The sequence below is a fragment of the Rhinoderma darwinii genome, chromosome 2 (genome assembly GCF_050947455.1).
Source record: "Rhinoderma darwinii isolate aRhiDar2 chromosome 2, aRhiDar2.hap1, whole genome shotgun sequence".
NCBI lineage: Eukaryota > Metazoa > Chordata > Amphibia > Anura > Rhinodermatidae > Rhinoderma > Rhinoderma darwinii.
Window position 1 is genome coordinate 288,535,770 of NC_134688.1, and position 10,020 is coordinate 288,545,789.

Consider the following 10,020-nt stretch of genomic DNA (forward strand, 5'->3'; position numbering starts at 1 on the left):
ACTAGCTGGGCTGTTCTCCCGGCTGTTAGGGAGATCAGTATCCACTAGGGCTGCCTTTTCTGAGACTGACACCCTCGCATCATCACCCAACCTGGCAATTTTGCTTGGAATGCCAGAAACCGGATCGGCCTTCCTTGTCTTTGACCCCTTTCTACTGCCCCTAACTACATTAACCCAGCTACTTACCTGATCCTGCTCACCCATGTCTTCACCCTCCAGTTCTAACCCACTAACTGCATGCTCTGTGAGCAGCAAGCTCCGCTCAAAATTGTCTATCCTCCTCAATGGAATAATTTTGTAGTTCAGGTCGTTACGGACGCGGCGATACCAATTATGTATAGTTTATTTGTTTATTTATCTATTTTTATTAATAATAAAAGACTGATAAGGGAAAAAGTGGGACTTTTACTTTTATTACTTTTAAAAAACTTTTATTTTCTTATTTTTACACATCTTTTTTTAACTTTTTTTTTTAGTTTATTACTTTGTCCCACTAGGGGACTTGAGGGCAGGAGGCCCTGATCGCTATTCTAATACACTGCACTACATGCTTAGTGCAGTGTATTAGAGCTGTCAGCTACTCACTGACAGCAAGCATAGTGGGTCCTGACTTTGTCAGGACCCACTAGGCTTCCGTCGATGGCATAGCCGGACGCCATTGTTTGGTGTCCGGTTGCCATAGTTACAATCGCCAGCCGCTATCGTGTAGCAGGCCGGCAATTGTAGCTTAACCCCTAAAAAGCAGCGATCGCTATTGAACGCGGCTTTTAAGGGGTTAATCAGCGGGGACACAGCGATCGGTCCCCGCTGTTTGAGCTGTGACAGCTGCTGTACGAGACAGCAGCTGTCACAGCTCCTGTATGTGTCGGGAGGACGGCCAAACGGCCGTTACTCCTGTGACATACTATTAGGTCATGGAGCACGAAAGATACAGCTACCATGACCTAATAGTACGTCCAGGAGCGGGAAGGGGTTAAAAAAAACGGCCATGTGAATAGAGATAGAAATTAATTGTTCTGAAAACAGCCATGTGACAGCTGTTAAAAAAAACGTCTGTCTCTGAGACATAGATATAAAACCTAAACCTGTAGATATTTAACTTGCAATTCCTACTCATCTAGGATTCAGACAAGTCTCAATAGATAAAGAAATATACATGTATATTCTGAACAGATGCCATAATTTTTTTATCGCATTTAACAGCCAAAAACAAAAATTGAGCAAAGTTCATGTGAAAGGAATGTTTATAAGGAATGTTAAAGTAGGTCACAAGTAACATGACAGAATCTGTTAAAGAAAAGGAAGGTATTTACCAGTGCACACTTCTTCATACGTGGGATTTTTAGTGAACCCTCCTGCATACCCCACCTGTGTAGAGAAGACTCCCATTTGTCTCCAGAACAATCGTTCTACACCCCAGAAACAGCCCATACCTGTAAAGCATCAATAGGAGACATGTCAAGTACAGAACTCTCCTATAGCAATACACTTTATTGCCTTTCTCTATTTCGTTTATACAGGGTTGGAGAAAAAGGAAAAAACTGCGCTACATAGGGTAAATACATTCAGTGTCTTGGTGTAATTGTTTGGTTATAAAGGCTCACCTTGTTGTGTAGTGCTGATATATAGGCATGTAGAGTGTAAGGTTGCTGCCGATGCCAGGTTTCCCTTTGCCAACAAGGCCCACTCCGCTGGGGATCTTAGAAACGTGCAGGATAAATCCAAACAGGACTCCTGGTCTATGATTTAAAAAAGGCACTTCTCTGGCGCAAGCTTTATTTAACATAAAGAAACATTCAAGTAATTTAAAAGGCTTTTTTTTTCTGTCTCAAAAAGAAAACGCAGTTCGGGGTATAAAGAACCCTTTATTCAGTTCAAGAGAGATGTATAGTGCACAGAGATAACAAGCAAACATTTAAAAGTAAAAAATATGCCAAAACGCAGCATTCAGCTGGTACCGCTCCTTCCACAAGGGGAGTGAACAATCTCCAAAGCCCATTACAAAAATAGCAGGGTAAATACATACATACATACATACACAAAAACCTTTGATAAATCCATACAGGGATAATTGAATGATCTCAAAATATATAAAATTTTATGTAACTAAAAAAAAACATAATTTTGCTAAAAAACTTTTTTTTAGTTGCATATTCTTTGGCCCGGATATTGATCCCGAAGTATTGCAGTGTATTATATCAGCGATCAACCAATCGCATAGTCTATTGGGAAAAAAAGTCCTCCTGAAGTGGAATCCCGGCCCAGAGCGTTATCGACTCTCTGGCCGGTGATTCCGCTCCCGGTGAAGCCCCTGATGTCACTATCCATATATGGACAGTGACGTCAGTGGCTCCTTCTGAAGCGGAATCCCCGGCCAGAGCGGTGCCGGAGCAACTGGCTGGGGATTCCTCTCCAGCAGAAGCCCCTGGCATCACTATCCATTTATGGACAGTTACGTCAGGGGCTCCACCAGGAGAGGAATCCCTGGCCAGAGCGTCGGCAACGCTCTGGCTGGGGATTGCACTCCTAGAGGTAGCCTCGATGGCGCTATCTACAGGGAGGGGGTAGTGTGTGGCACTAGCTACAACGGGGCTGTGTGGCACTACCTGCAAAGGGGCTGTGTGACACTACCTACAAGGGTGCTTTGTAGCACTACCTACAAGGGGGCTGTGTGGCACTATCTACAGAGGGCATCAACATCTGCGATTGCTGTCCACATTGCCGAGAAATCAACCAAAGCTGCAGTACATGGGTCAATGCTTGTGAGGACATGGTAGCAAGTACAAAATAGCAGAAAAAGACAGAAACCAAGGCAAAGAAGCTGAGGGATCAGACAAAGCCTTCTATACACTGAAAGCAAGAGAAAATGGTGACTGGGCGATCATGTGACCTTCCCGTTTGTGTTTTTAGTAAGTTGGGACCAAAAAAATTGACAACTGAAATTCATCAGTTTTTAAAACGGATAGTGAAAAACAGATGCAATACGGGTCACAATCGGCCGTTAAAAAGGAAACACGGGCCAGAAAAACAGACCAAAACCGCCATTTTTATCGTCCGACACCCAGACCCTGTCGTGTGAATAGAGCCTAATTATGTCAAAACATCTAAATTGGCATAGTTGGTATTGCCACGTATGTAACAATCTATCCTATAATGTTAACATGGTGTTTAACCCACACAGTGAACGCTGTAAAAAAAACTAACTATAAAACAATGACAGAATTGCTGTTTTTTGCTCATCCCACCTAACAATCAACAGAATAAAGAGCGTTCAAAAGTTTTATGTATTCCAAAATTGCACTAATTAAAAGGTCAACTCATCTCGCAAAAATACAAATCCTTATACGGCTATGTTGACAGAAAAATAGTAATGACTCTAAGCAGGGGAATAACTAGGAAACACTGCTCCCCAAAGCAAACTTTTGACCGGCCCCCGTCCCCTGGGTGCCACACACAGCTCCCTCTTGTGGATAGTGCCCCCCTGTAGACAGTGCTATACAGCCCCCATGTAGATACTGCCATACAGCCCCCCCTGTAGATTATGCCATACAGCCACCCCACTGTAGACAGTGCTATACAGACCGCCCCCTGTAAACATTGCTAAACAGCCCCCCATGTTCACAGTGCTATACAGCCCCCATGTAGACAGTGCTATACAACCCCCCTGTAGACAGTGCTATACAGCCCGCTCCTCTGTAGACAGCACTATACAGCCCGCCCAGTTGTAGAAAGTGCTATACAGCCCACCCAGTTGCAGACCGTGCTATACAGCCCACCCCGTTGTAGACAGTGGTATACAGCCCGCTCCCCTGTAGAGTGGTATACAGCCCGCTCCCCTGTAGACAGTGCTATACAGCCTGCCCCGTTGTAGACAGCGCTATACAGCCCGCCGCGTTGTAGGCAGTGCTATACAGCCCGCCCCGTTGTAGACAGTGCTATACAGCCCGCCCTGTTGTAGACCGTGCTATACAGCTTGCCCGTTTGTAGACAGTGCTATATGGCCCGCTCCGCTCCCCTGTAGACAGTGGTATACAGCCCGCTCCCCTGTAGACAGTGGTATACAGCCCGCTCCCCTGTAGACAGTGCTATACAACCCGCCCCATAGTAGACAGTGCTATACAACCCGCCCCATTGTAGACAGTGCTATACAGCCCCCATGTAGATACTGCCATACAGCCCCCCCTGTAGATTATGCCATACAGCCACCCCACTGTAGACAGTGCTATACAGACCGCCCCCTGTAAACATTGCTAAACAGCCCCCCATGTTCACAGTGCTATACAGCCCCCATGTAGACAGTGCTATACAACCCCCCTGTAGACAGTGCTATACAGCCCGCTCCTCTGTAGACAGCACTATACAGCCCGCCCAGTTGTAGAAAGTGCTATACAGCCCACCCAGTTGCAGACCGTGCTATACAGCCCACCCCGTTGTAGACAGTGGTATACAGCCCGCTCCCCTGTAGAGTGGTATACAGCCCGCTCCCCTGTAGACAGTGCTATACAGCCTGCCCCGTTGTAGACAGCGCTATACAGCCCGCCGCGTTGTAGGCAGTGCTATACAGCCCGCCCCGTTGTAGACAGTGCTATACAGCCCGCCCTGTTGTAGACCGTGCTATACAGCTTGCCCGTTTGTAGACAGTGCTATATGGCCCGCTCCGCTCCCCTGTAGACAGTGGTATACAGCCCGCTCCCCTGTAGACAGTGGTATACAGCCCGCTCCCCTGTAGACAGTGCTATACAACCCGCCCCATAGTAGACAGTGCTATACAACCCGCCCCATTGTAGACAGTGCTATACAGCCCTGACCGTTGTAGACCGTGCTATACAGCCCGCCCCGTTGCAGACAGTGCTATACAGCCCGCTCCACTGTAGACCATGCTATACTGCTCACCCCATGTAGACCGTGCTATACAGCCCACCCACCTGTAGACCGTGCTATACAGCCCACCCCCTGGATCCTTGCGTAGGTCGTCATGATATAGTGACATCATCCTGTCCCGGTGGGCCCCACTATTCAATGTTTAACATTAGTGTGAATAAGCCCTTAGGGGATTTTAATGGGGCTATTCACACATGTGGATAGTGCCCCCCTGTAGACAGTGCTGAACAGCCCCCCCTGTAGATGCTGCCATACAGCCCCCCCCCCCGTAGTCAGTGCTATACAGACCGCCCCCTGTAGACATTGCTATACAGCCCCCCATGTACACCGTGCTATACAGCCTCCATGTAGACAGCGCTATACGGCCCCCCCTGTAGACAGTGCTATACAGCCCGCTCCCCTGTAGACAGCGCTATACAGCCCACCCAGTTGTAGACAGCGCTATACAGCCCACCCAGTTGTAGACAGCGCTATACAGCCCACCCAGTTGTAGACAGTGCTATACAGCCCGCCCCGTTGTAAACAGTGCTATACAGCCCGCTCCCCTGTAGACAGTGCTATACAGCCAGCTCCCCTATAGACAGTGCTATACAGCTTGCCCCATTGTAGAAAGTGCTATACAGCGAGCCCCGTTGTAGCCAGTGCTATACAGCTTGCCCCGTTGTAGACAGTGCTATACAGCCCGCCCCGTTGTAGACAGTGCTATACAGCCCGCCCCGTTGTAGACAGTGCTATACAGCCCGCCCCGTTGTAGACAGTGCTATACAGCCCGCCCCGTTGTAGACAGTGCTATACAGCCCGCCCCGTTGTAGACAGTGCTATACAGCCCGCCCCGTTGTAGACAGTGCTATACAGCCCGCCCCGTTGTAGACAGTGCTATACAGCCCGCCCCGTTGTAGACAGTGCTATACAGCCCGCTCCCCTGTAGACAGTGCTATACAGCCTGCCCCATTGTAGACAGTGCTATAAAACCCGCCCCGTTGTAGACAGTGCTATACAGTCCGCCCCGTTGTAGACAGTGCTATATAGCCCGCCCCGTTGTAGACCGTGCTATACAGCCCACCACGTTGCAGACAGTGCTATACAGCCCGCTCCACTGTAGACCATGCTATACTGCCCACCCCATGTAGACCGTGCTATACAGCCCGCCCCCCCTGCAGACCGTGCTATACAGCCCCCCCCTGTAGACAGTGCTATACAGCCCACCCCCTGGATCCTTGCATAGGTCGTCATGATCCAGTGACATCATCATCCTGTCCCAGTGAGCCCCACTATTCAATGTTCAACGTTAGTGTGAATAAGCCCTTAGGGGATTTCAATGGGACTATTCACACATGTGTGAGTTTTAACGCAGCGAGTGTCCGTTGCGTGAAACTCCCTGCATGTCCTATATTAGTGCGTTTTCAGTCAATGGGTGCATGAAAACCACAGAAAGCACACGGACGACATAGTGTGCCGTCAGTGTTTCACGCATCAATTACATTGAAAAAAAAAGAAGTACTTGCAAGTGCGTGAAAAACACATGCAACACGCAAAGCACACTGATGCAAAAAATGCAATGCACACGGACAGATTTACATGCGTGTTTTACATGTGTAAATCTGTCACGCTCGTGTGAATGTAGCCTTAGAGTGCAAGGACTTCGGAAAAAAAGATGTGCAAAAGTAGTTAAACATAAAAGAATGTATATAAATCTGGTATCGCCATTTCTTACCGACCCACCGAATAAAGTTAACATGTCATTTGTAACACACGGGTAATGATGTAAAAACAAAACCCAAAAAACAATGGCAGAATGTTTTTTTTCTACCCCCCAAAAAAATGAACAAAAGTTATACAATACATTATACCTACTCCAAAATGGTGCTATTAAAAAATACAACTCGTTCTGCAAATAACAAGCCTTCATACGGCTATGTTGATAAAAAAGGTTATGGCACTTAAAATGCGACAATGAAAAAAAGCTTAAAAAAATCAGTGTGTCCTGAAAAGCCAAAATAGGACTCGTCCTTTAGGGGTTAATCAATTACTTTCATAGAGCCCACCACTAACAATTGTGCAGTAGTCTCATCAATTTTTAGAATTGCTCTACTACAGTCTATATTATTATTTTTAGTATATCGAAATCTTCAGTCTGCTTATACCAGATTTCCATCCCCTCACAATTATTAGCTGATCAATTGTTAAATGTATATCCTTCTGTTTTTATCTTTCATCACATTTGGTTTCTCCCACTTTGTCTCAAATAATGTAAATAGCCTTTTCGATGCGCCTTTTCTATATGTATACATTTTACGTCATACTCACATTGCTACAAGAAACAATTAATAACATTCATCTCGGCTTCCAATAACCCGGTTCATTCTCGACACCACTCCGCAGCTCTCCCCGAGGCTTGAGACCAACTATCACTAGCCTTATGGGTCAGATATTTGCCAATAACCTAACATTTTATTGTACTATAGATATACAGCATTACTAGTGTCCCGCAGCGATACAGCCATGCGATTCAGGAAAAAATACACACTCAGCTGATATAAGTCGAGCGTCCCTTGGTTTCCTAGCATCACATTCGGATTTTAACTGTTAAAATCGGTACATTGTTCTTTAGGCAATCAAAAAGGATGTGTATTTTACTTCCCCTCGGAAGTGTTCTAATTAGGCTTTGTTCACACGGTGCAGATTAGATGCAGCTTTTGCATGTATTTTTTTTAAGCCACAACCAGGAGAGGAGACATTTTAGGGCCTTACTTTATATATTTCTTCTTTGTGGGTTCCGTTCCTAGTTTTGGCTTAATAAATATATGCAAAATCTGCAGCAAATCTGCACTGTATGAGCAAGGCCTTAGGCTTCCTGCACACACACACACACACACACACACACACACACACACACACACACAAACATTTTTAGTAAAATAGTAACGCCACAATAAACTACTTAAAATCATTGCCACATGCGTTATTTTTTTTTTTTGAAGAGGCAAAAAAACCTGTCTTTTTTTGTTGCAAAAAGTGACACAAAAAAAAGTGGAGTTTTTCCTTAAAAAGCTCCGTGTGAAGCCACACTTGGTTGGTCACGACAAAATAACAAAACATTTTGACCACAACATGTGAACCCAGTCTAAAGCAGTAATAACATTTTAGGAATTACCCCACACATACACTGTCAAAACATTTTATATATTTTTTTCTACCATTCAATTAACCCTGTATGGATGTGTAAAGGTTTTTCTGTATGTATGTATGTATGTATTGATCAAATTGTTACTAATGTATTCAATGTCTTGAATCTGCTATTTTTTTTTTTAAACGATTTTGGCTATTGGTCTCTCCCCTTATGGGAAAAGCGGTACTGGCTGAAAGCTGCGCTTTGGCACATTTTTCACTTGAAATATAGGCTTGTTATGTCTGGGCACTATACATCTCTATTGAACTGAAGAAGGGGTGCATTGTACCCCAAGACAGATATAAAAGCCTTTCACATTACCTGAACATTCCTTTATACTAGTGCGGCTTGCGCCAGACAAGTGCCTTCTTTTTATCCTGGACCAGGAGTCCTGTCTGGAATTATCCTGCTCATTTCTCTATATAGGACTTACCAAACATTGCCAGCTCAAGTCCTGCTGGGAATGGCTCCAGTGTTGAGTTTCCATTAACAGCGTTCTTGGCTGTGAAGGAGAAGAATAGATGATAACATGGATACAAAGACTGGAGAAATACTCACAAGTGTTGTGACTCTTGTAGGGTGATTCTCTGTTCCTTAGTTATCTTGATGAACTTCATGGTCTCTGTTAAAAGTGTGTTCTCAGCAGTAATAGTGTTCATGAACAGACTAGCCCCATTCTTACCTGCCACCTTGAGAGCCTCAGCCCGCCCTGGTAGGGCTTCTTCAGAAGTTGGAAGAACTGTCTTACTAGGCATTGCTGTGGCATATGATTGTACGAGGCACAGACAACCCTGAGTATTTATAGGGTATAATTACTAGAAGGGAGCAGAGGTCAATAGAATATTTCTAATAAGTAACCAATGAGATCTGTTTGTTAAAGAGATCCCAACAGCAACATTGCTTTAAAAAAAATAAAAAAAAGTCTTGTCTGAATGTACTGTACTAGTAGTCATCCTCTACAACAATCATGTATAGTGCAGGGCAGGCACTTCTCAAAGCAGTCTTGTACAGACAATGGTGCATTTTACACCGAATTTATTTTTTCTATCCTGCTTATATGGCACCAATATAATACTATGTCATCACTCACATAACTAATTTCATAGGAAGCAAATTACCAGTATGTTTTCAGATGTGGGATGAAACCGGAGTAAACACGCAAACACGGGAAGAACATGCAAACTCCATGAAAATGTTGTCCGTGGTTGGATTCAAACCAAGGACACCAGTGCTTCAAGGCAACAGTGTTATTAACTGAGCCAATATGCTATCCACTAATAATCATATTGCATTACTAGTCACTAGATGACATCTCCATTTAGACTTAAAGAGGCTCTGTCACCAGATTTTGCAACCCCTATCTGCTATTGCAGCAGATAGGCGCTGCAATGTAGATTACAGTAACGTTTTTATTTTTAAAAAACGAGCATTTTTGGCCAAGTTATGACCATTTTTGTAATTATGCAAATGAGGCTTGCAAAAGTCCAAGTGGGTGTGTTTAAAAGTAAAAGTCCAAGTGGGTGTGTATTATGTGCGTACATCGGGGCGTTTTTAATACTTTTACTAGCTGGGCGCTGTGAAGAGAAGTAACATCCTCTTCTCTTCAGAACGCCCAGCTTCTGACAGTGCAGACCTGTGACGTCACTCACAGGTCCTGCATCGTGACGGCCACATCGGCAGCAGAGGCTACAGTTGATTCTGCAGCAGCATCAGCGTTTGCAGGTAAGATCGACTTACCTGCAAACGCTGATGCTGCTGCAGAATCAACTGTAGCCTCTGGTGCCGATGTGGCCGTCACGATGCAGGACCTGTGAGTGACGTCACAGATCTGCACTGTCACAAGCTGGGCGTTCTGAAGAGAAGAGGATGTTACTTCTCATCAGAGCGCCCAGCTAGTGAAAGTATTAAAAACGCCCCGATGTACGCACATAATACACGCCCACTTGGACTTTTACTTTTAAACACACCTA

The 10,020-nt window shown here is 45.1% G+C and overlaps 1 protein-coding gene across 1 annotated transcript in view; it reads right to left on the minus strand.

Moving 5' to 3' along the window:
* Positions 1-8,843, minus strand: part of LOC142743043 (peptide methionine sulfoxide reductase MsrA-like) — a 44,141-nt gene extending 35,298 nt beyond the window's left edge. Inside the window, exons 1-3 of the mRNA XM_075853411.1 lie at positions 8,733-8,843; positions 8,484-8,552; positions 1,314-1,433 (exon numbers count right to left, since the gene is read on the minus strand). Of these exons, the coding sequence (XP_075709526.1) occupies positions 1,314-1,433; positions 8,484-8,552; positions 8,733-8,805 (262 nt within the window). The 5' untranslated portion in view covers positions 8,806-8,843. The remainder of the gene's footprint in view (positions 1-1,313; positions 1,434-8,483; positions 8,553-8,732) is intronic.
* Positions 8,844-10,020: the final 1,177 nt, after the last annotated feature.